At 45.0% G+C, this 26631-nt stretch overlaps 1 protein-coding gene across 2 annotated transcripts in view; it reads left to right on the top strand.

The window, feature by feature from the left end:
- AFF3 (AF4/FMR2 family member 3) overlaps window positions 1-26631 on the top strand; it is a 577629-nt gene that overhangs the window by 467530 nt on the left and 83468 nt on the right. For both annotated transcript variants that reach the window (XM_040267685.1, XM_040267684.1), the window contains one exon: window positions 13650-13690. In XM_040267685.1, the coding sequence (XP_040123619.1) occupies window positions 13650-13690 (41 nt within the window). The remainder of the gene's footprint in view (window positions 1-13649; window positions 13691-26631) is intronic.

The following is a 26631-nucleotide window of genomic DNA, read 5'->3' as shown; positions in this document are numbered from 1 at the left end:
GATCCCCTGGAGAAGGAAACGGCAACCCACTCCAGGACTATTGCCTGGAAAATCCCATGGACAGAGGAGCCTGGTAGACTACAGTCCACAGGGTCCCAAAGAGTCGGACACGACTGAGCAACTTCACAACTTCGCTTCACTAATATATATCACATTGATTGATTTGCATGTATTGAAGAATCCTTGCATCCCTGGAATAAACCAAACTCGATCATGTTGTGTAAGCTTTTTAATGTGTTGCTGAATTCTGTTTGCTAAAATTTTGTTGAAGATTTTTGCATCTATGTTCATCAGTTATATTGGCCTGTAGTTTTCTTTTTTTGGTGTTGTCTTTGGTTTTGGTATCAGGGTGGTGGTGAACGCGTAAAATGAGTTTGGAAGTGTTCCTTCCTCTGTGATTTTTTTTAAAGTTATAGAAGCTATAGGCATTCGCTCTTCTCTAAATGTTTGATAGAATTCTACTGTGAAGCCATCTGGTCCCAGGCTTTTGTTTCTTTGGAAATTTTTTAATCACAGCTTCAGTTTCAGTGCTTGTAATTGGGTTGTTCATAATTCCTATTTCTTCCTGGTTCAGTCTTGGAAGATGGAACTTTTCTAGGAATCTGTCCATTTCTTCCAGGTTATCCATTTTATTGCCGTATAGTTGTTCATAATAGTCTCTTATAATCCTTTGTATTTCTGCATTGTCTGTTGTAACCTCTCCTTTTTCATTTCTAATTTGTTGATTAGATTCTTCTCTCTTTTTTTCTTGATGAGTCTGGCTAAGGGTTTGTGAATTTTGTTTATCTTCTCCAAGAGCTAGCTCTTACTTTTATTAATCTTTACCATTGTTTCTCTCATTTCTTTTTCATTTATTTCTGTTCAGATCTTTATGAGTTCTTTCCTTCTACTAATTTTGGGAGGTTTTTTTTCTTTTTCCAGTTGTTTTAGGTGTAAAGCTAGGTTGTCTATTCTATGTTTTTCTTGTTTCTTGAGGTAGGATTGTATTGCTATAAACTTCCCTCTTAGAACTGCTCTTGCTGCATTCCATGGGTTTTGAGTTGTTGTCTTTTCATTGTCATTTATTTCTAGAAAATTTTAATTTCCCTTTTGATTTCTTCAATAACCTACTGGTTATTTAGAAATGTATTGTTTATTCTCCATGTGTTTGTATTTCTTATGGTTTTTTTCTTGTAATTTATACCCAGTCTTATAGCACTGTGGTCAGAGAAGATGCTTGATACAATTTCAATTTTCTTAAATTTACTGAGGTTTGATTTGTGACCCAAGATGTGGTCTATCCTGGAGAATGTTCCATGTGCACTGGAGAAGAAGGTGTATTCTTCTGCATTTGAATGGACTGTCCTGAAGATATCAATGAAATACATCTCATCTAATGTATCATTTAAAACTTGTGTTTCCTTATTAATTTTGTTTTAATGATCTGTCCATTGGTGTGAGTAGGGTGTTAAAGTCTCCTACAGTTATTGTGTTACTGTCAATTTCTCCTTCTATGTCTGTTAGTGTTTGTCTTATGTATTGAGGTGCTCCTATAATGGGAGCATAGATATTTACAGTTGCTCTGTCTTCCTCTTGGATTGATCCCTTGATCATTATATAGTGTCCTTCCTTATCTCTTGTAATATTCTTTACTTTAAGGTCTATTTTGTCTGATACAAGGATTGCTACTCCAGCTTTCTTTTGCTTCACATTTGCATGGAATGTATTTTCCCATCCTCTCACTTTCAGTCTATATATCTGTCTTTAGGTCTAAGTGGGTTTTTTGTAGACAGCATATATATATGGGTCTTGTTTTTGTATCCATTCAGCCAGTCTGTGTCTTTTGGATGAAGCATTTAATCTATTTACATTTAAAGTAATTATTGATATATACATTCCTATTGCCATTTTCTTAATTGTTTGGGGTTGATTTTGTAGATCTTTTTCTTCTCTGGTATTTCTTGACTATATAAGTCCCTTTAACATTTGTTGTAAAGCTGGTTTGATGGTAGTGAATTCTCTTAACCTTTTCTTGTCTGAAAAGCTTTTTATTTCTCCATCAATTTTCAATGAGATCCTTGCTGAGTACAGTAATGTTGGTTGTAGATTTTTCCCTTTCAGTACTTTCAGTATATCCTGCCATTCCCTTCTGGTATGCAGAGTTTCTGCTGAAAGATCAGCTGTTAAGTGTATGGGGTTTCCCTTGTATGTTACTTGTTGCTTTTCCCTTGCTGCTTTTAATATTCTTTCTTTGTGTTTAGTCTTTATTAGTTTGATTAGTATGTGTCTTGGCATGTTTCTCCTTGGGCTTATCCTGTTTGGGACTCTTTGTGCCTCTTGCACTTGACTGACTATTTCCTTTTCCATGTTGGGGAAATTTTCAACTATAATCTCTTCAAAAATTTTCTCATACCCTTTCTTTTTCTTTTCTTCTTCTGGGACCCCTATAATTCGAATGTTGGTGCATTTGATATTGTTCCAGAGGTTATTCTGCTCTTCAGAAGTTGTTTCCACCATTCTATCTTCCAGCTCACTGATTCGTTCTTCTGCTTCAGATGTTCTGGTATTGATTCTTTCCAGAGTATTTTTTGATTTCAGTAATTGTGTTGTTTGTCTCTGTTTATTCTTTAATTTTTCTAGGTCTTTGTTAATTGATTCTTGCATTTTCTCCATTCTGTTTTCAAGGTTTTGGATCACCTTTTACTATCATTATTCTGAATTCCTTTTCTGGTAGTTTGCCTGTTTCCTCTTCATTATTTGGACTTTTGTGTTTCTAGTTTGTTCCTTCATTTGTGTAGTATTTCTCTGCCTTTTCATTATTTTTTTTTAAACATATTGTGTTTGAGGTCTTCTTTCCCCAGGCTTCAAGGTTGAATTCTTTCTTCCTTTCGGTTTCTGCCCTCCTAAGCTTGGTCCAGTGGTTTGTGTAAGCTTTGTATAGGGGGAGGTTTGTGCTGAGTTTGTTCTTGTTGGTTTGTTTTCCCTCTGATGAGCAAGGCTGAGTGAGGTGGTGTCTCATTCAGCATCTGCTGATAATTAGGTTTGTATTTTTGTTTTGTTTGTCATTCATATGAAGCATCCTTCACAGGGTGATACTGTTGGTTGGGTGATGCCGAGTCTTGTACTCAACTGGTTTCCTTTGTGTGAGTTCTCACTATCTGATACTCCCTAGGGTTAGTTCTCGGGTAGTCTAGGGTCTTGGAGTCAGTGCTCCCACTCCAAAGGCTCGGGGCTTGATCTCTTTGTTATAAAGAGTAATAGTCCAGTGGAAGCGAGGCACAGAGTGAGGCCTGGGGTAAGTGTGCAGGACTCCTGTGCTCTCGGAGCTGACCCCTCTCCCCCAGTCTCCAAGTTTGCATCTAAATTGCTGGAATTTTTTTTAGGCTTATTTAGATAATAAAAGGAGAGGAGTACAGGAATAAGCCAGAAAATTGATTTATCTAAGGAAAGGTAAGTAACTAATTGATAGAAGAGTAGATCTAAAAGTCAGAGGAGGAGGTGAGAATAGTGAGCTGGCGATTTAGGGGAGAGAGGCAGAGAGGGCAACAGAGAGAGAAGGACAAGACAGACTGGTGGTTTACCACCTGTCCAGAGATGGGAGTCACATAGAGTAAAACAATCTCTTATTTAGTACCTTGATAGAAGCTTTTACTGAAAAATGCCACAAGGGAAAAAAATGAAATTTTTTTTTTCAAGAAGAAGGGGAGGAACAGACTTTCTTTATGTTGCTCATTTATACATTTTCTTACAGCATTCTAATTCATTCCAAGGTCAATTTGCAAGATTTTTTAGATTTAATTAATTTATTATTTGGCTGTGCTGGGTCTTTGTTGCTGCATGCAGGCTTTTTTCTAGTTGAGGCGAGTGGGGGCCACTCTATATTTGCAGTGTGCAGGCTTCTTATTGCAGTGGTTTCTCTTGTTGCACAACACGGGCTCTAGGGCATGCAAGCCTCAGAGTTGCTGCACATGGGCTCATTAGTTGCGGTTCCTAGGCTCTAGAACTCAGGCTCAGTGGTTGTGGCACACGGTCCCAGTGGCTCCATGGCATGTGGGATCTTCCCTGGTGGTGCTGGTGGTAAAGAACCCACCTGCCGCTGCAGGAGACGTAAGAGACTTGGGTTCTGTCCCTGGGTGGAAAAGATTCCTGGGGAAGGAAATGGCAACCCATTCCAGTATTCTCGCCTCAGAAATCTCATGGACAGAGGAGCCTGGCAGGCTGCAGTCCATTGGGCCGCAAAGAGTTGGACATGACTGAGTGACTGAGTGTGTACACACACGCACATACATGTGGGCTCTTCTGAGGTCCAGGGATGGAACCCATGTTTCCTGCATTGGCAGGCAGATTCTTAACTACTGAGCCAGCAGGGAAACCCCAAAATGAATTCCTTGTAAGAAAGCAGGTACACAGAGCATGCCATTTTGATTTTTAACAAAATAATAGTTAAGCAAAGATTTTTCACATCTTCTTACCTGGCCAGCTGCAGTCCATGGGATCACAAAAGAGTTGGACATGGCTTAACAGACTAAACAACAGCAACAACTTACCTAAAAGAGTGACTGGCAATTGAAGGGTAATGCCTATTTCAACACAAAAGACTGACTTTCTCATTCTTTTAAAATTAAGAGAAAAAAAAACAACTCTTTGGTTCGTAATTATACTAACAAAAGCTTGAGTAAACTTTAAAATCTGTGAGAGACTTTTAAATCTGTTGCTGATTTTGAGTTCTCATCCTCTGACACAAATCGTTTTAGCAATGAAGTCAAACTGAGTGAATGAATGAATGAGAGAAAGTTAATGCATCCTCCGTCAGGGCTTTGGCAGAGGCACCATCCTGTCTTGGTCACCTAGGGACATTATATTTGTCAAGTATCTATGTGCCCTGTGCTGTTGGTAGACCTTGTACTGTACCAAGAGTTGTTCAGTTATGTAACTGGTACCCTCTTCCTGTCCTTAAGGAGCTGGTATCTAGCCTCCCTCAGTCTGGTCCTTTATAGAGCGAATTCCTAGAAGCCCAGGGAGAAGAAGCTACTTGCTCGAGGACAGTGATGCCACAGCTCTTGAAGCGCAAGTTGCTCCCCTAGACCTGGCAAGGAGCCGAGTGTCACCCAGCTTGCTTCTGCCCGCCCCCCATCCCCACCCTTGCCACACCAATAGCTTAATGCATGGCTGTGGGTCTTCCTGCCATTACCCACCCACCACAGACTGACCTCTTGGCACCATATACCACCCGCTGTACCACATAGACCTCCCACAGGAATCCACCAGGACTCTGGGACCCGTAGCGTTCCCCTCATGGTGGTCTGTATGGCCCATCACTCTAGGTGCCTGTAGCGTCCAGGTCCTCCCCGGGGCCCTTGCCTCCTGGGAGGAATCTGACATCAGTCACTGTGGTTGGAGGACAGCCCTTTGGGCATGTGTTCACGCTATCCCCACACCTTCCCTTCTTTCTCCTAACTCTTTGCAGCTGCCCCCAACTCTCCTCTCGTGATGGCAAACCCCTCCTGGATGCAGAAGGGGTCGCATGGCAAATGTCACCATTGTTCCTAGAGTTGTCTCTAGAGTAAAATGTCCTGGAAATGCTCAGTGAAGACAAGAGTGCCTCTTAATCCCTCTCAGAAGGTTTGAATTGCCAAGTTAGGATGGCCACCAACCTTAAATAGGCCCCCAGATCAGTGTGTCGGTAACAGAATCCAAATTTTAAGATAATGTTATCCAGCAAACCATCTGGTATCATCATCTCTAATCAGCACTTCCCATAGGATATAACAAGTACTAATAAGTGTCAGTTGCTATCTTTATCAAAATCCCTGGTTCAGTTCAGTTCAGTTCAGTCGCTCAGTTGTGTCCGACTCTTTGCAACCCCATGTTTTACAACATGTCAGGCCTCCCTATCCATCACCAACTCCTGGAGTTTACTCAAGCTCATGTCCATCGAGTAGGTGATGCCATCCAGCCATCTCATCCTCTGTCATCCCCTTCTCCTCCTGTCCCCAATCCCTCCCAGCATCAGGGTCTTTTCCGATGAGTCAACTCTTCGCATGAGGTGGCCAAAGTACTGGAGTTTCAGCTTTAGCATTAGTCCTTCCAATGAACACCCAGGACTGATCTCCTTTAGGATGGACTGGTTGAATCTCCTTGCAGTCCAAGGGACTCTCAAGAGTCTTCTCCAACACCACAGTTCAAAACATCAATTCTTCAGTGCTCAGCTTTCTTCACAGTCCAGCTCTCACATCCATAGATGACCACTGGAAACACCATAGCCTTGACTAGACGGACCTTTGTTGGCAAAGTAATCCCTGGTAGACATATGCCAATCAAAGCTATGCAGTTAAAACAACCAGTCAAAATTTCTCTAAAGAAGTGTATCCTAGATTTTCAAGATAGTAAAATAGAGAAAGAATATACAGCTAAGAGGAAAAAGTGTACTTCAGCAAAGCTCTGAAATCGGAGCCATGGCACATAGTAGCGTTTGTTATCACTAGAAGTTACTACTCACATCCTACCTCGAATCCTGCTGCAGGTGCTGTCCATCCGCGGGAGGCTCTCTCCAGTGGAGTGAGCATGAGCTGAGATCTCTGCCTTTAGTGATCTTCAGGGGACTTGAGTTTTAGCCAAGACTAAAATTCCTGTGAAGCAGATGGCAAGTTCCCCAGGAAAGAATAGAACCCAGCGCTAAGCCATGTTCTGACCAGGAGCTCTGAGAGTTGGAGGGTCAACAGGAGCCTGAGTGGTCAAGGCAGTCTTCATAAAAAGGACCTCAGGTTGTAGGCAGACTCTAAACAGAGGACAAGCTGGAAGAAGAACAGGAGAAGCACAGACTTGATTTAAAGAGACACCACGAGTCGGGGTGGTTTGTCCAGAAATGACCAGATTCACGTGTTTGCTTTTGTTTTTTTTGGCAAGTTCCTTAGCTCCTGAAATTCTATGCTGCTCATTCTGATCATGTTTATATATGTAGAGTCATCTTTATTCAAGTGACCGTACGTTGTGCCCCAAGAAAGCAGGATTTTCTCCTCTTGTCCCTGATACTCATCTGGATGGCATCCCATTTCACTCTCAAAACTGTTCTTATTTGAATGATAAATCATAGTGTCACGCCTGACTCTGCCTGACCCCTGTAGGGTACAGGATAAGGTCAAAGTCCACTGAGCAAAATGCTTCCTAGACAGCATTTCTAGAAATCTAAAAATGCAAAGTATTCATTGTTACTTGAAAAGAAAAGAAATAGACTCTTTCCTTTGTCTTGCAAATATTACTAAATGGATTGGAAAACACCAAATGGAAACTCGCAACATAAAGTTAAAGACACTCATCAACTAGGACCAAAATGAAAAACAACAGCATAAAAATTAAGTTAATGAAACATAAAATGTGCTAATAGAGGTAGAAGGAAATTAAACAGGGAAATAAGTTAATAAATGCAAGTTTCAACTTGAAGAAGGATGGCAAGAAAATACTAAGGCCTTACCAGCCAGAATTCCTAGAAAGATGTGAGCGTCCGTGTAAATTTCATAGCCTGCTTCAATAACAGCCAAACGCAAATGAACTAAGAATAGCTTCGATCGTGTTTATTCAAGTAATTAGATGCGGAGACAAGCCTCACACAGTGATGTGATGGGATTGTAATTATTGCTGCAGTGGTACCTCCTTGGCTGTCCTGGTCATAAACCTGATGCTGTGTGGCAGATGGAGGTTATGCCCACGTGAAGTGCAGAGACAGAAGTGTGTCCTCCCCAGCTGGAGTCTGTATCTGCTTCTCTTAGACCAATACCAAAATGCAGATCCAGAAAATCAAACCATCTCTCTCCTTGTGATTGTGACTTGCCGGAAACATGTTGATGTTGTGTTCTTAACTGGCATTTAACAGTTTTGTCTCACAAATCCAATTGTCTACTCAGCATCTCCTCTTGACATCCCATAAGCAACTGGAACTTTGCACACCCAAACTTTTGGAGGGGCGGTGGGGAGATCTTAGCATTTTTTAAATGCAGTTTTATTTTTTTTTAATTAATTAATTTTATTTTATTTTACTTTACAATTCTGTATTGGTTTTGCCATACATTGACATGAATCAAGTTACTTTCCATTTGCAGTTACTGCCAAATACTGGCTCTATTCCCCATGTGGTACAATACCTCCTTGAGCCTATCTTATACCCAGTCGTTTATACCTCCCCCGCCTCTCTCCCACTGGTAACCACTAGTTTGTTCTCTATATCCGAGTGTGTTTCCTTTCTGTTATATTCACTAGTTTCTTGAATTTTTTAGAGTCCATGTGTAAGTGACATCATACAATATTTGTCTTTCTCTCTCTGACATAACTTCACTAAGCATAATGCCTTTCAAGTCCAACCATGTTACTGCCGATGGCAAAGTTCCATTTTTTGATGGCTGAATAATATTCAGTCATGTACGCATACCATTTCTTCTTTATCCATTCATCTGTTAATGGACATTGAAGCTGTTTCCATGTCTTGACTACTGTGAACAGTGCTGCCGTGAACACTGGGCTGCGTGTATCTTTTCGAATTAGAGTTTTTTACACACCCAGACCTAAACTCTGCCTTTGTCCTGCTTCTGCCCCATCTTGCCTGTCCAAGTCAGTGGTTCTCCATCCATGCCACGTGCTCATGCCAGGAACCTGGGGCTCATTCCTGACGCACCACCCCCCAACATTCAGTCAGTCACTAGTTCCCTCAAGCCTACCTCCAAAATGTACCATGAACTCTCTCCATCTCTACTGCTCCCATGCACTTCCCTTACCTAGATCACTGCAAACGACCTTCAACTTTGTCCCTTCCTGTCCCAATCCATTTGCCACACAAAAGGCAGAGGGGTATTTGAAAAGTGTAAGTCATATTGCCTTTCTCCTTACTCTTTTTTTCTTTAAATTATAGATTCACCAAAAGTTGCAAAGAATGTACAGGCAGGTGTACATCCTTCTCTCAGCTTCCCCTCATGTAAACCTTTCAGTGACTTCATATTGCTGTGGATAATGTCCAAAATCCTTAACCTGACCTCCACAACCTGCCACTGTTCCCACCGCTCACTAACGTGCCTGACAACAACCTTCCTGTAGCTCTTCAACTAAGCAGGGATCCAGGCCTGCCTCGGGCCTCTGCTACTAAACAGTTGTCCCTTCCTCCTCTGCATTCATACTTTTCTTATTCAATAATCTTACCCCTCCTTAAAGAGCCTTCCCTGTACATTCATCCCAAACAAGGACCCTTCACATTCCGGTTCACAGCTCCTGTCCCCTTTGGTCATAGCCCTCGTCATCTAGAATGCTTCTGTGTGTTTAACCATTTGCGTCTGGCTCATCTGGAGATTCCAAGTACAGTGTTGCGAAAGCTTTGTCTATTTTGACTGTCACCCAAGCCAAGCCCAGTACCTGCACATAACAGGTACATCAGATTGCTTTACGGTTCTACTCACGTTAGTTCTGTTTCTCTCAATAAGAAAGAAACTGGATCATACTGAGACCTCTCTGAATTCCAGTCTTTTCCCTTTGTTTTCTCCCCACTCCAGTACCCATGAACTTGTTCACCACTCGACCCAGTTACAGTAAGAACAGTTAATTTCCTCTTTAGCTTCCTGTCGATAACAGATTGTGACTGGTAACTCATCTAGTATACATTGAAACCTGTGAGTCTACTGATTAGGCTCCCAAGCACCAGCTTCCTATAATAAAGACAAAGAAAAGATGTCATCTCTTGAAGAGAAGCTGGAAAATGATTATTTCTGGCAGAAAACTTGTTTTGACTCATAGACTTACCCTTCAGAGTCATTCATGAATGAGTAATGAACTCAGGAAAGATCAATGATGCATGCTCTTAACCCTCTCAATCTCTTCTGCTGAGAGCTGAATAAAAAGAAAGTTACAAGAGAAGATGATGATTTAGGAAGAGAGAAATACGGTTGCTGTAATGTACAAGTCTTAAGAAAAGGAAAGTGAGCAATTCATCTAGTTTACTATGAGTAGTTTTCAACCTTCAATCATGAGTCACCTAAGTAATTTTTCTCTGCTGTTTAATTCCAATGTTTATTTATTTTATTATTTTCCAACAGTAAAATAAAATAGTATGCAACTGCCAAAGTTTAAGGCAGTAAAAAAAAAAAAATAAAGTTGGTGGTCTTTGCTCTGGCATATAACATAGAATTTTAATGCCATAAGGTTTTTTTTCTCAAGGCGTTATTTAAAACGTTTACTATATTCTCATCTCCTTTCTTGATGGATGATGAGCTATCTTCTGTTAAGTTTTTAATGATGGAGAATAACTACAAATTAAATAGCACAATCAAAAGCAGGCATTAAAAATAGCAGTGCAGGCAGTTGTGTGGACGGTCTGCAGAGTGACTGGTTAGGTGCAGAATGTCTAAGCCTGGAAGGACCTATTGGTCTCAGGGTCATGTCTGTCTGCAGCCCTTGCTCCCAGCTTCAGCTCAGCTTGCACTAGAGGCCTCGCCCACATCAGTCCTATGGAGTTATTCTCAGCAGGTACTACCACCTAGGAAGCATCCATTCATAGGTATTCTAGTGATAGACATCTGAGTTTTCTGTTGAGGCTTTGTTTTGCTTTGCTTTTGCTTCTTAAGTCATCTTCTGTAGACTGCACATCAACCAGCGCTGTGTTTTCCTTATCACAAAAGCCAGTGGGAAGTATTTGCAGGCAGGAGAGAAAGGAATCAATAGACTTTTTTTAAAAATTGACATCCACGGCTGGGGTAAAATTCAGATGCCATGTGAGAGATTTCTGTTGAACTTTTAGTCGCATCTCCTGTGATTTTTGTTATTCCAGGAAGAGTCCGTCTGCAATGCCTCCTACTGAGACGATATGGAGAGACTGTGCTGATAATATATGCCGTCTTTCCTCTGGGGAGTCCCAGATGCTTTTTTGTACACTTAGCCAAACAGGAGTAGAGACTGAAGTTCTTTTCAGGGATACCTTCCAACATGAAGGCCATCTTGCTGAGTGAGGAGAGACCCCCCTTAGGAGGGGACCAGGGAAAGTGATGGCTGCCCAGCACGGGCTGGGTGTCCTGTGAATGTGCTTCTGTGGCGGCCCTCACAGAGGAAGGAGAGAGAGGAGAGAGAAGGATGTGCCTCCTCTGAGGTGTCCCGGGGGAGCCTGCACTCCAGACCTTCCACCAGCCTCGCACCTCTTCCCCCTGCCTCATTCCGCACCCTCACGTGTCCCCAAGAAGAGAAAGCACAGCGCACATTCTTGTTGCCTGTCTTGAATGGATGGCGTGATCCTAGAATGCCAGGACACTCAGGCTTTCACTACCTGGAATCCAGGAAGGGAGGAAGGGGCAGCTGCCCCTCGGATTGTCCCCAGGACCTGGACCTCGACTGGCTTCCTCAGCATCCATTCGGGGAGGGAAAGGGCCATTTGAAAACCAAGGTCTGGGTTGAGGACCAGAATACAGGTCCATAATATAAATGAGAGGCAGAGCCTGTCCCAGGGCATAAGACTCTCCATTCCCAGTTCAACAGATGTTATGTTTTTTTCTAACTCACTGTGGCTGTGTCACTTGTAGACTTATCTAAGTGTCTCATATCATTTTCCGTTCCTGGTGCTCAGCCCCGGAGCTCATGGTCCCTGGGTTCTTCCTTTCAAACCTGCCTTTCATTCCTACTTTGCCGCAGTGTCTCCACGGAGACACCCTTGTCATTTTAAGGGGAGAGTTTCTGATTCTACCAGGGATGCCCCTGACTTTTAAAAGTCGCTAGCACCCTCGGGGCAGGCACTAGACACCAGTAGTGAGCCCCTCGTGAGTGTGACACACAGAAACACGCCCAACTCAAACCCAGACACCCTTGGCCCTGGGGCGAGGGGAGCCCAGGTGAGAAGCACTGCTGGGGGCTCAGACAGGCCCTTTCTCTGCCATCTAGCCCAGGACCAGCAGTGCCCACTCCCCCCAAACCACAGTTCCATGGGAGGGACCCCCTAGGTGATATCTGTGTTGGTGTTCACTCAGCAGATATTCCCAGGGCACCTGTTAACAACTCCACACACTGTAGGACCCTGGTGGCTCAGACGGTAAAGAATCTGCCTGCAGGGCAGGAGACCCAGGTTCCATCCCTGGGTCAGGAAGATGCCCTGGAGAAGGGAATAGTGTTCTTACCAGAGAGTCCTGGTGGGCTACAGTCGGTGGGTCACAAAGAGTCGGACACGACTGCGTGACTAAAGGTGCACCAGCGATTAGTCATCGCTCATGTCCCCTTCTTGGCTCTGTCCTACCTTCACCTTTTTAAAAAAATACTTTTAAGTGGAGAATAATCGCTTTACAATATTGGCCTGGCTTCTGCCATACAACAACCTTCACCGTTTTATTTCCATGTTATCTCATCGATGTCTGCAAGTCATCCCTGGACCTCCATTCTAACTCCCTGGAGACTCAGCTTGTCCAGGACAGTGACCACGTCTTCTGCTTTTGCCTTTGTGCCCCGTAGCGCCCAGGGCAGTCATCTTCTGTGTAGTAGGAATTCAGTAAGTGTTAGTCTGACTGCCCGATCCAAGAACATGCTACTATCACCGAGGGTGTCTTTCGTTTCTGTAATAGGGATAATGGTACTGATGTGTCCTTTTTCTTAATTTGAAGATTCTATTTTGTCTGCTTCCTGTGAAGAGGAAGAGCACGGGAGACGTTATTGTCTCTGATAAACAGTAAACTTTGACACCTGTGGGGTCAAAAGTGAAGACGGACCATGTACACTCCTTGTCTCCTGTGTGGACCCTGAGGAGGCCTTGGTCTTCGAGGCCATGCTTTGATCCCCTCCTCGTGTGACTGCTCATCAGAGAAGAGAGTGTGCTCTCTGCCTTCGATAGATTCAGGGGAAGGCAAGTGGGCAAAGAATAAAAAAAGAACAGGAAAGAGAAAGTGAGTGGGAAACTGGGAGAATCTGAAGGAGCAGTGCGGGCCTCCTAATTTTCTTTTTTCTTTTTTTATCATGGACATTTTAAAACACAAAATTTCCCAGAATACTGTAATATTCCCCCAATGTGCTCGTCACCTAGCTTCAAGAGCCATCCACCCAAGGCTGTCTCGTTTCATTTATATGCCTACCCCCTCTCTCTTCCATCCGGTTATATTATTTTAAATCCCAACATCATGTAATTGCATTCATAGATATTTCAATGTGAATATCTAAAAGACTCTTTAGAAATTATGTTAACTGTGTCTAAAACATATCAATAATCACCTAATATCATCTCAAAGCCAGTCAATGTTCCAATATCCAGTTGTGATGACTTTATCAATAAATCTGAAAACTTGGAGTAAAATTATACCTTCGTTGGGAACGTAACTGCCAAGGAACCAAAATAGATTCTTTTCTTATAGGAAACTAGAATAAAATAGTGTTAAAAAATGATTTCAGGAAGTAAAAATGAAATAGGGCTGACTGGTGCCATGTCCAGCCTCCTCAAGGTCGCCCCCTGGTGGCAGGTGTGCCCGGTGAGGGACTTCAGTTAACTTCAGAAATGTTCATTTTCTAACATTCGTAATAATACAAAAGGGTTCTCTACTTTGTTACTAGTAGTTTCATATTTAGCTACCTGGCAAAAAATGTGGGTGACACAGGGGTTTATTTTTTAAAGTATTGATTGAGCACATAATTTAAAAGCCAGAATATTAAACAAACATCTCTGCCCTTTCTTCCAGCAGGCAGCCCAGAGAACGGCCCTCCACACTCTGTCTGACAGGTACGTTTTGTCATTTTTATGAACTATAAATTGCTTTATGAAACATTGAGCCCTATTTATTGTGGCATATAATTCATAATCGGATTTTGTCCCTAAAGTATCTGTGAACTGGGATGTTAAACATTTTGCATGCTTCGATTCGTCATGCATGTGTGGAGTTTATTACTGCAAAAATCGCCATGCTGTATTTCATAGAAAGTCCAGAGAATCCCTCGTTGTGCGATGAAACGGGAGACAAGAAACTTGGAAGGAACGTCCTGAATGGTGCAGTAAATTCTGAACTTTGGGATTGGTTGAGATCTGAGCTCATTTTTCAACAATAAGTACTTCATTTATTCTGGGGTGTTCTCTTCAGACACTTCCCCAAGAGCTGTCTGTCTTCTGATGAGATTCTCTCTCGAAATACTTTATGCGCGGAACCCAGTTCCCAGTCCTGTGTGCCTGACTTTTTCCTTCTCACTCTGGCTTGTCTTTTCTGACTTGTGTTATTAACGAGATATGGAAACCTAATCAGTAAACATACTCAAGCTGTATTTCACATCTTGCTTTGCCTATAAGGCTGTATAAAGATAGTTGAGTGGGGATGTATAAGAAGTTACTTCCTAGAGCAGACTTGACCATTTATTGGTTTGGGTTGGTTTTTTATTTCTCATTTGCCAAGGGGGGTGTGTGTGTGTGTGTATTTTAAAGACTACCAGGTGGTAAAGACGAAGCCTTGTTTTCTTTCCTTCCACGAGTGATGTTCTTACAAAGTTAGAAAGACCTGGAGGAGACGCCCCACTCAGCAGGCTAGCAGACACCTTGGCACTGGATAGCTACCATCCCCACTCCTTTCCTTCCCAGTCATTTTTTTCGTGGAATGAGCAGTAATTGCCTGTGCAAACCAGCTCAGTTCAGTGCCTCTCCAAGGAAAAATCTGTCACTGAGGTGAATTATCCATGCACAGAGATGAAAAGCATTTTCTCAGTGGTGGCAGGCTGAACTGTAGCGTTGTGATTTCAGCTGAAAAGCCTTCCCCACACAAGCCTGTGTGCTCTAAGAGTGGCTGCCACATCATCTTCTGGGGTAGCTTCTGTGACTTTCGCAAAAGCTGGTAACTGTACCACCTCTGTGGAGAAGGAAATGGCAACCCACTCCAGTGTTCTTGCCTGGAGAATCCCAGGGGCGGGGGAGCCTGGTGGGCTGCCGTCTATGGGGTCGCACAGAGTCGGACACGACTGAAGCGACTTAGCAGCAGCAGCAGCAGCAGTACCACCTCTGAGTCTGTTGGTAGGAGGAGGAGAGGGACTGGATCAAAACACGTTTAAAATCTGACACATTAATGCCTTTTCTCGACGTGTTTCTTTTTTCCCTTTGACTCTTCTTCTTAAGTGATTCCTTCAACAAAACATATTGAGAAGCAAAAGAAAGCCCACAGTTTACAATGTTATGCCATTGCCAGTGGTGACAAGGTTTCTTTATGGGATGATAAAAATTATGTGAAGTCAGATTGTGGTGATGATTTCACAACCCAGTAAATATAATAAAAACAACTAAATTGCAAGCTTTAAATGGGTGAACTTTACAGTATATCAATTACATTTCAATAAAACGACTATAGAGACACAGAATCTCTTTATGGCCTTTGGTAGAATGAATCAAGAGCTATTTTTTAAAAATATGGACTCCCTTTGAAGATATGGCTGTGGATACAAAGACAAGTCATCAGAAACTAGGACTGGTATATTCTAAGGCTTCTCCCCCAAAGACACGTGACTCTGTCCTGGGTAGACGATGGGAATGGACTTCCATGATGAGCAGTACTATTACCTTTGACATTTTCTGATCTTCTCAAAAACTTAACCTGAAGCCACACCATTGACTGGTACGTTAGAATCTTAGCCCTTGTTGTTATATAACCACTAAGTGCAGAAACTGTAAGGAAAAAAGTCCATTGCCCGGAAACAGAGGTTCCCATTGTCACTGCTCTTCCTACAAATTTCTCTGTCTTCAAATGTAACTGAGCCTCTCCCTCTACATCTAGCAGTTTCCCTGCTTAGAGTGCGAGGAACCCGGTGCCTTTCAAAGCAATGAGTTGCCGTCACCTCCTGTTCCGTGTTTTCTGTTAATTCAGGGCCACACGAGCGTTTCCATGAGTGAGAAATATCTGTAATTGTTGGGAGATACAGTTAAAAAACCCTTCTTCAAAATAAGGACTTGTAACACCTACTGAATTAACTGGACTTGTGTTTTCCAGTTTCTTAAATTAGAGAATGCTAGCTTATCACATGGCAGATGTCATTTGCTGTCACGTTACGTATTCCGTGGAGTAAACTAGCCTTTTCTAGAAAATGAGAAATGTGACTCTGGGTCCAACCACTGTATGACTTGCCTAGAATTCTTTTGTTGCAGGAACTGCCTTAGGGTGGGAATGGAATTGAGTAAAAATCCCCCCACAACCCCAGGCTGTGACCTTCCCAAAGTAGAGGTCTAACCCCACACCTCAGACTCCCTACGGCCTGGTGGTAATTATTTGTACATCCATTCACACAAACTATTCAGGTTTCCTAAAACTTTTTTTTTTCCAACCTCTTATCACCTCTTGATATAAAATTCCATAGTGATTAGGCACTTGTGTTTCTGTTCTAGAAGAAGCACTTTGGGGCCTTCGCAGCTGCTGCCTGAGTGCTGGGATTGGGAGTTGCACAGAGAGCCCAGGCTAGTTTGTGTCTCATCACCACGTGACACTGAGGTGCCCGGCTCGCTTGCCCCTTTGTGATCCCACGTCCGTCCCATTTAGCTGGTGAACACAGGACATCTGATCCAGGAGCAGAGTCGTTTTGCCTCAAGATGAACAGCCTGATGATGAAATGTAACTTACTTGCTGTGGGTTGTTGGAGGGGTGTGAGTCTACACTGTAGGAAGCCAGTTGTCCTCTGCTTCCCCGTAAGAAAGTCTCCCTTCACAGGACAGGCTTTGCTCTTTCCTTTCTAAGGTCAGGTAGAAATCTCATCCACATGGAATGTCAGAGTGTGGAGGACATCCGGATGTTTTCTGAAGTCGGTCTTGTCTGTCTTTTCGTTGTTCCAGCTTCCTGGTTTCCAGGGACATTTTAGCAGAAACCCAACATCTGACAGTTGAGACCGTAATGCTTTAAAGTTCAGTGAGTTCTCCGTAATCAATACACGGGCATGTATGCTAAGGCACTTCAGTCGTGTCCGACTCTTTGCAACCCCATGGACTGCAGCCCACCAGGCTCCTCTGTCCATGGAGGTCTCCAGGCAAGAATACCTGAGTGGATTGCCATGCCCTCCTCCAGGGAATCTTCCTAACCCAGGGATCGAACCTGTTTCTGCTCCAGTTTCTGCATTGCAGGTGGATTCTTTACTGCAGAGTCACCGGGAAAGCCAGTAAATACACAACATTGATCAGTTAAATCTCTGATATTGCCAGGGCCTCCCTGGTGCTCCAGTAGTTAGGACTCTGAACTTCCAGTGCAACAGGGAGCAGGTTTGATCCCTGGTCAGGGAACGAGGAACCTAAATGACACACTGTGTGGCCAAAAATATATTTAAAAAAAACAACAACTGTAATATTGCCATTACTAAAATTTAAAAAACATCCAAGGAAAACCTGTCGCCTTCTTTGGCTTTGTCTGAGTGATAGGCTTAATTTATGGCTCAACAAAAATATCCCAAGTACTCCACAAGCCCAGACAGGCTTTGGCCCAATTCATCCATGCCACCTGCAGTGATGGGAAGGGTGAGTGAGAATGGGGTGGGTTTTGTTCTTTTCTCCTGATGGCTACACAATTTTTCATCTGTCAGTTTTATGCTACTGAGAAGCAGCTGGCTTACTACAGAGGCCTGCCAATGCCCCCAAATAATGGAAAAGCAAAGATCAGGAAGAGGTGGCAAAATTCTCAACAAGATAAACCAGTCAATGACAAGAAAACCACCCTTTGCAAAGAGACATGCTCCTTCTTAGTTACTCACTTCTTATAATGTGCCTCTCGAGGATCTCTTCTTCCTACAGACCATTGGGCTGCGTGGGGCAGAGAGAGGCAGAGAAGAATTGGGATTAATTGGCCAGTGGATCATTTCTAAAGGCACGTCTTAGGTGCCGTGTCACCGGTAATGTGGAGAATATGCAGAATGCTATCAGGAGAAAACAGGGTGTGTGTGCGGTATGGAAAGTGCCTCTGAATACCATTAGCTTCCCTTCCTAACTAGTGAATAGTAGATAACTGTGATCAGAAAAAGATTCGTCTGATTTATCAAGCTGAGCAACTGTACGTTGGCAGAGAAGCTGGGGGTCAATCTAGAAATCCAGGGCAAGAGGGGTACTAGGCAGCTGGCAGGGCTGAGAAGTTAATCATCCCCTTGGACCGCTTCCATCCATCTTGGAGCAACAGAGCTGCTGCAGAGCGAGCCAGGATGCTTTATAGCTGTAGATCAGGAATTAATATTTTCTGTGAAACCTCCAGCTTCATTTGCAGTAACTTGGGTTTTATAAAAATGGAGCATAATTTCATATGAATAAATCACATTCAGCTAGAAAGATGAGAAGCTGGGGGGAGGTGGGGGCAGGGGAAAGATTGTGCTTAACTTTGGGAAGAAAAAAAAAGGAACAAGCAAGAAAGCCAACATGGAAACAGTTGTTAAGGCCGTGGGGCTAGGAGGACACGAATGGCCGTATGGCTAAATTGCGCATGTAATCATCTTCTGAAATGTCAGCCTGCGACTCCAGAAACGGCTCCATTTTTACAGCCTTGGAGATGCATCACCAGACTGTAACCTGGTCTGCCCATCTGGCAGTATCTCAGGTCCAAGATCCATTTATACTGGAATCTAAACAACTGCCGTTGATTTATTCGCTGGTGCCACGAGGCTCTACTGAAGTACCCTGTGTGCACAGCGGGCCCTGGGCTGGTGCCGGCGGGCCATGGGGAGAAGCAGCCTGTCCCCTGCGCTTGGTGTCTCCCGGCCCAGAGTCCAGAGGTGCTGACTTTGTGAAGAGAAAGCCCCCATTAGCCTCGTGCATCTGCTTGCCTCAGTCTTGCCCTTCCTCAAATAAATCTCACCCATCAACTCTCCTCCTTCCATTAGGGAGAATATAATGAAATTAAGTAAGTGAGGACTCATCTAGAATGAAGGGCTCCCTCTGTTTGAGTGTGATCACGTCTGGAAGCAAGGCTGGACGTGGTACCGCTGGGCAGGGGAGGGCAGGTGCTGACGGCCGGGGGCGGGCGGGTGTGCACTTCGCATTCAGCCGCACCTTCCTGACCCGTCACCAAGTGGACCAGCCTTGGTCAAGTGGAGGGGAGTGTACTGGGCGTGGCCACCAGAACCGCAGGGTGACTTTCCGGGTCTCATTTTACACACTGTCCCTGAAATCTGGAGAAGAAAGTCACAGTTGCCAGGCACTGGTGACAGTTGGGCTCTTCTCAAAGGGTCTGAACAGGGAGCAGGAGAGGCTTGTGAGAAAGTTTCAGATTTCCAACTTGTAAAATGACAAAGTAGCAGGAGGGGAAGTATCAGCCTCTTCTCGAGCCACACAGGGGTCCCCAGTCTCTCCAACGCAACCGCTTCTTATGATAAAGTCACTTTGGGATACCGTGCAAAACGTCTTTAAAGAGCTCTAGAGTTTAGAAAGCCCATCTCACTGACTAATTTTATGATCCCACAACAACCCCATGAGATAGAAGGGACCCATTTTACAGATAAGAAAACTGAACCTGAGACAGGCGATGGAGTCACGCAAGGTCACAAGACAGCAAGTAGTAGAGCTGAGACTGCACTCCAGGTTCTCTGATTCATGTGGAGTAGAATTCTCTCATCCCCATCACGCAGCAAGGAAGCAGGCAGGCTTGGATGGGGTCAGGGGCTGGTGGTTCGTGCCATGTTTTATAGTCTAACAAATGTTAATTGCTCACTCTATCTGCACTTTGTTTAGTAGAGAATAGCATTAGTAGATCCTTTGTCTCTACTAATAATTATAATAATCTTTACATTTCTGGCCTAGCAATTTTTTTTATCCCTAGCACCTAGCACAGTTCCTGGCAATTAGGAGACACAGAAGTCATCTGATGAATGAAGAAAGCGATGAACAAATGAATGAGTGAACTAGGTCCCATATTTTGTGGTTAAGCAATGGCAACTCTTCCCCTTTCATGGATCACAGCATTGTCTTGCAAAGGATGGTGTATAACTCAGTGAAACCATGAGCCATGCTGTGCAGGGCTACCCAAGATGGACGGGTCATAGTGAAGGGTTCTGACAAAACGTGGTCCACTGGAGAAGGAAATAGCAACCTACTCCAGTATTCTTAGCTGGAGAACCCCATGGACAGTATGAGAAGGCAGCACTGGAAGATAAGGCCCCCAGGTCGGAAGGTGTCTGATACGCTATGAGGTGGTTAGATAGCATCACCGACTCAATGGACATGAATCTGAGCAAATTCCAGGAGACAGTGAGGGACTGGAAAGCTACAGTCCACGGGGTTGCAAAGAGTCGGACACAACTTAGTGACTGAATGACAGCAACAAATGGCAAACTCTGGGCTTAAAATAGAAAATAGCTTGCTGAAATGATGCCTGTTCACCATGGTAGCAGACCACCGCCGGAAGCAGAGCTTAACGGTCAGGGGCCCATTACTGAGGAGTCCACGCCTAAAAGATGCTGTAGAATTGAGACGCACTATTAACTGCCACACGGGACAGGGAGATGGAATATGTTTTTTTTTTTTTAACAATCCAAAAGTAGGAAGAAAGTCTTAGGAAAAAAAAAAACCTTCAAAAAATTGAAACTATCCAGCGCTATTCAGTTAGAGTGGAGTTAAATTAGAAATCAGTAACCAGAGAGAACTGTAGGGCGCCATAGTTCTGCTAATACCTAGACATGACCTCTGGCTGCTCCCTGTCTCTTCCTCCCCGCTCCTCATTGCCAGGCTTCCCACTATGGGCACATCTTACGATGCCCTGCCATACGATCTCTACCAATTACTCGTTTCTGTTTTCCTTCCTTCCTTCAACGCACATTTGCAGGATAGAGACCGCACAGTGAGTAAGGTGTCAAGCCAGTCTCTATGCAAGACACAAAAAAACCCATGTATCCCACTCTCTGGGAGTTTACAGGGTGGTAGAGGAAAGTTGGTGGCTCGGACAGTACACAATCCACCCGCAGTGCAGGAGACCTGGGTTCGATTCCTGGGTCAGGAAGATCCCCTGGAGAAGGGAATGGCTACCCACTCCAGCATTCTAGCCTGGAGAATTCCATGAACAGAGGAGTCTGCCTGGCTACAGTCAGTCCCTGGGGTTGCAAAGAATTGGACGCGGCTGAGTGACTAACACTTTCACTTTCAGAGGAAACTTAGACACGTGCAGATCTGCTGCGTGTATTAAATGTCGGTGTGTGCTTGTATGGTCCTGGGCTTGTTAGTACAGCAGTCGCGTGTAGGTACACCACCAAGCGTCTCACATGCATTACTTGTCGTTATTCCTCACGATAGCCCACTCAGCCAAGAAGGAGGAATTCAACATTAGGGCCTAAAGAGATGAATTTTTATTTCATTTCCTTTTCCACATATCCTCTCTGAAATCCTAGGGAACCTGGGTTTCCAGAGACGTGTCACTGACCCACAGTCTAGTGGCTGAACAGCCACAGTGTGGCCTATCTCACTCCAGCTGATGCTAGAGCTGATGCTCTTAGCAGCCTCAGTAACATCCTCTCAGCCCACCAAGTTATAAAGAGAGCTGGAGCTTGTACTCCACAAGAGTGGCCACTGCAATGCGAAGCCTGTGCGCGGCACCTGGAGAGTAGCCCCTACTTGCCACAACTAGAGAAAGCCCTCGCAGCAACAAAGGCCCAGCACAGCCAAAAATAAATATAAAGAAATAAAGTTATTTAGAGAAAAAAAGAACGGCTGCTCCATAATAACTTAATGCCCTTCAAACATGAAAGGCCATGAGTTCAAATTATGCTACACATCTCTGCTCCCATGATAAGGAGGAAAAACACCGTATATCTGGCCCAGCTTTCCCTAATCTCCTCTCTTCTTTTGTAAGACATCTTGAAACAAGCATTGGATTTTGAATCCTTGAACTTGGGCTGGAATTTGGGAAAAGTATTTATTCATCTGAGTCTGAACTTTCTCAGTTGCATAAACAGGATGGTAATTATACCTTCCTTGTTAGGTTTATGGTCAGATCAAATGAGGTGATAAATAGAAAAAATGCTTTGTTAGTCTATCCATATGATAGTAATTACCCTATTGCATCACTAAGAAAGCCCACTAATCAAAGTACCACGAGATATTCTCTAAATCATGCCGAGAAGCTTGAACAGGAAGACAGGAAAGTATGACAGAGTGGATTTAATTTATGGAACCATGAACAAATCATAGTATGGAGCATGTTTTTACCTTGGCAGTATAGAAAAATAAATATCAACAAAGCCCAAGAACTATCCCTTACTATTGCTTATTTCCTCCCAACTTTGTAATAGGTTGTAATCTAGCCTATTCTCCCATTTTTTAAAAAAAGCCAAACTGTGGGTCCCTGGGTGCTGGGTGAGTTCACCCCGGCCCCTGAGGAGCCTCCCACCTGTCTCTCCTGTGTCAATATCGTACTTCACTCACCTAGAAAAGTCACCCTGGGTCATTTCCTGACAGCTTTTCCAGTCGATTTCTAAATAATTTGATTCATTTTATTATTTTTAAAGTAAATCATCCTTATTTCAAAGGCAGTGACTCTCAGGTAACCTGGGGGATCCTGGTAGAGATCTGTTTGGGGGTCATGGAAAGAGAGAAAATGCTCACTAAGCCTCTTTGTGGGGCCTCTTCTCCCACGGGGTCAGTGGTGCCCGTGGACACTCACCGACGTGGACGCACTCACCTTGCTGCCGCTTCTCAGCCACCGTCTCAGCGTCCCTGACTGCCCTGGGTGACTGTCCGCGCAGCTGTCTGCATCAGTGTCATAAGCAAACGCAGGCTATTGAGTCTGAAAAACAGCTTTTAAAAAGCCCCCCAGTACTAATTTCCACCATAAAACATAACAGCTCCAGAGAAGACAATGAGTCCTACCAGGTAAATAAGGCATATTTTTAAAGGCCCCAAACATGTATTTTACGCAACAGAACAGAGCAGCCTGGAAGAAGCTGTTAATGGTCTTTCGAGTAAATAAATAACAAGCTGTTTGAAACCACTAATTACTCATTAAGATGGTTTAGTGACTTGGGGGTGCCTGCGGGTTCCGGCAGACCCACCGCCTGAGGTCTGAGCCAGGAGGATGCATCCGGAGGGGCCTCTGGTAACAGGAAGTTTTTTAAGTGAACTTTTAGAACAATTTAATCTGCGTATTTATTATTTACGGCTGTGCTAGGTCTTCCCCGTGGCGCGCGGGCTCCTACCCTGCTGCACCGGGGCTCTCTCTAGTTGCAGTGAGCTGGGGCTCTCTCTAGTTGCAGTGAGCAGGCTTCTCACCGCACGGGCTTTCCTAGTTGCACACAGGCTCTGGGCGCACAGGGTACAGTGGCTTCAGCGCGCCAGCTCAGGAGTTGGGAGCGTTCAGGCTCCAGGCTCTCGCGGTCAGCAGTTATGGCACACGGGCTCAGTTGCCCCCAGGCATGTGGAATCCTCCCGGACCAGGGATTGAGCTCCCTGAAGTGGTGGGTGGATTCTTAAATCACTGCTCTTGCTTGTGCGTGCTCAGCCTTGTCTGACTCTTTGCGACCCCAAGGACTGCAGCCCGCCAGGCTCCTCTGTCCATAGGATTTCCCAGGCAAGAATACTGGAGTGGGTTGCCATGCCCTCCTCCAGGGGATCTTCCTAATCCAAGGATCGAACCCACGTCTCTTGCATTGGCAGGCAGATTCTTTATCACTAGAGCCACCTGGGAAGCCCCTTAGCCACTGGACCACCAGCAAAATCTCCCATGTATACTTCTTAGTGCACCGAGGCCACCGTGTCTTTATAACTCATTCACTTGTGTCTGTACCCTTAATAAGTGGGAGTCCAGCTGGAGAAACATTTGCAGTGGGTGGGTAGTTTTAAAACTAGTAGATTAGTGGTGTTTTGTTTTGTTTAAAACCAAACTACTTAGCTTCTTTTGATGAAAGCTTATTTAAATGGTGACACCACAATTGTTTTTTTGTTTTGTTTTCTTTTTAATCTCCTCTTAGTAGAGAAAACTAGCCAAAGGCCTGGAGCCTTCATTCTCTGCTCCCAGAGCCTTTCAGGCCAGCACCTCCCACCCCCTCCTCTCCCTGCTTCCCCCACCCACAGCCAGGCAGCCCCACCCAGGCGGTTCACTGTTCACTCCTAGGATGCTGAGCCAGCTGAAGCAAGCTGCCCAGCCAGCTGCTAACTCTGGGCACCGGGCCTGTCCCTCCACCACTCTCGGCCCCTCACTGCCACTCGCCTCCTCTGACTCCTGCCTCCGACGTCCTCCAAAGGCAGCCTTGGGCCAGCATTGGCAGGCTGGCCTGCTGGCTCTGCTGACTGTGTCTGGGGGCCCGATGAGCTCCCCTGCTGGTGTTGAAAGGTTAATGTGCCCCCCTGGAGGGGAGCAGGCTGACCTTTCCCGTGCTGGCTCCCAGGCCAGGTGCTGGCAGGCCAGCTGTCATACTGGGTCCTCCTGTTGGCCAGCAGAATATGGTGCCCACCTCTGCTCTCCTCAGCCGGCATCAGAGCCTGGCCATCTGCATCCCTGTTATTTGAGGACAACCATCTAACCTGCTGCCAAACTCTGAGCGGGTTCCTGAGCCTTTCCTCCCCCTCCCTGGAGCGCTCTCTGGCCTTGAGTTTCCCTTTTCATGCTGCCCTGTATTTACTGCTCCTCCCATCCCAGCAGGCAGCGTTTGGAATGTCCATGCTCATTCATTAAGTACAGGTCAGTTGGGTTAAATGTTGATACCAAACCAACTACTTGGGAAAGGAAGGGCTGTGGCCCTTTTTTCGTTCTCGCAGACCAGGTCCACCGGCTTGCTGGCTCCACGCTGCTAACTGGACGGAGACTCGAGAAGCCTAGCCCAGACCTGAAGTCCAGAGGCCCTAGTTGGCCTCGCAGTGGCCCCATTTGCCCTGTTCACCATCAGGGAGCCAGCAAGCCTCTTTAGACCACGGTTCCTCTTCTTAAAATGAAGATATAATCCCTGTTCATCCTAAATGAAATCAACCCTAAATATTCATTGGAAGGACTAATGCTGAACTGAAGCTCCAATACTTTGGCCGCCTGATGCGAAGAGCCAACTCATTGGAAAAGACCATGATGCTGAAAAAGATTAAGGGCAGGAGGAGAAGGAGGTGACAGGATGAGATGGTTGGATGGCATCACTGACTCAATGGACATGAGTTTGAGCAAGCTCCGGGAGATGGTGAAGGACAGGGAAGCCTGGTGTGCTGCAGTCCATGGGGTCTCAAAGAGTCAGACACGACTGAGCGACTGCACAACAGACCCCTGTCTGACCAGGTGAATCCTGGTCCGGGGGAGGAAAGGCAGATAGGAGGCCCTTTCAGCCATGCGTGCTGCACAGGCACAGAGAATTGGGGTATTTATTAGCTTTTGCAGGACTAGGTGAAGGAGGCCCTGTTTTCTTTGTGTCATTGCCCAGCCACTGAGCTATTCAGTGGAATTCTAAAAGGACAGCCAGATGGGCCTTTGCTGTTGTTGGAGGATGAGCAGAACGCTGAATGAGAAAGGCTCGTGGTCTTCAGGCCACCCCCAGGCCTCTGGGAGCCTCGTGGCTGCCACACCCCCAGTCCTGTGCTAGGACCTGATGTGGTCATCCCATTTCATCCCCCCGACTGTCCCCTGGGGTAGGTATCACTGTCCCCACTTTCCACATGGGGAAACAGGACTGGAGGGGGGAGTCAGGTGCCCAAGGTGGGTGGAGCCCAAGTTTTGGGAAGGCAGCATAGCCTAGGGCGGGGAGGCCTGGCAGACCTCATTGGTGGCAAAGGGCCTCATCCTTGCTCTGCCTACTGAATCCCCAAAAGGACGAAACCCCTGGCCTCACAGTCCTGGCACAGGCCTGACTGCCTCGTGCAGGGCCACAGGCTGCCCTTGCCCCTGCCCACATGTCAGAGCAGAGGCACATTTAGTCACGCTTCATCTCTGTCCACTCCAAGTTTGAACGTAAAACGGGAATGAACACACACCCACGAAGGATCCCGCTGGGGGCTTGCGTGGTAGGACAGACCTCAATCCACTTCTGTTTTATCCAGGCAAGCACTTCTAGGGATTTCAGACCTCCTGCTGTGTTCTGCACTTAAAATAGAAGATGATGGAAAACTTGAAAAGCACTGTGGTCGTGCTTTGACCGAGTTATATGATGAGTAAAGGAGAGCCAAGCCAGCATGATTGCCTAAGGCTTATATTTCTTGAAGATTTTTTTCCCTTCCACCTGGCTGGAGAAATATTAGCTATTCACTAACATTTCAAAATCACTGCGGATGGTGACTGCAGCCATGAAATTAAAAGAAGCTTACTCCTTGGAAGAAAAGTTATGACCAACCTAGATACCATATTCAAAAGCAGAGATATTTCTTTGCTGACTAAGGTCCGTCTAGTCAAGGCTATGGTTTTTCCAGTGGTCATGTATGGATGTGAGAGTTGGACTGTGAAGAAGGCTGAGCACCGAAGAATTAATGCTTTTGAACTGTAGTGTTGGAGAAGACTCTGGAGAGTCCCTTGGACTGCAAGGAGATCCAACCAGTCCATTCTGAAGGAGATCAGCCCTGGGATTTCTTTGGAAGGAATGATGCTGAAGCTGAAACTCCAGTACTTTGGCCACCTCATGCAGAGAGTTGACTCATTGGAAAAGACTCTGATGCTGGGAGGGATTGGGGGCAGGAGGAGAAGGGGACGACAGAGGATGAGATGGCTGGATGGCATCACAGACTCGATGGATGTGAGTCTGAGTGAACTCCAGGAGTTGGTGATGAACAGGGAGGCCTGGCATGCT

The sequence above is a fragment of the Oryx dammah genome, unplaced genomic scaffold (assembly GCF_014754425.2).
Source record: "Oryx dammah isolate SB20612 unplaced genomic scaffold, SCBI_Odam_1.1 HiC_scaffold_25, whole genome shotgun sequence".
NCBI lineage: Eukaryota > Metazoa > Chordata > Mammalia > Artiodactyla > Bovidae > Oryx > Oryx dammah.
This window is presented reverse-complemented; position numbering and strand designations above follow the sequence as displayed.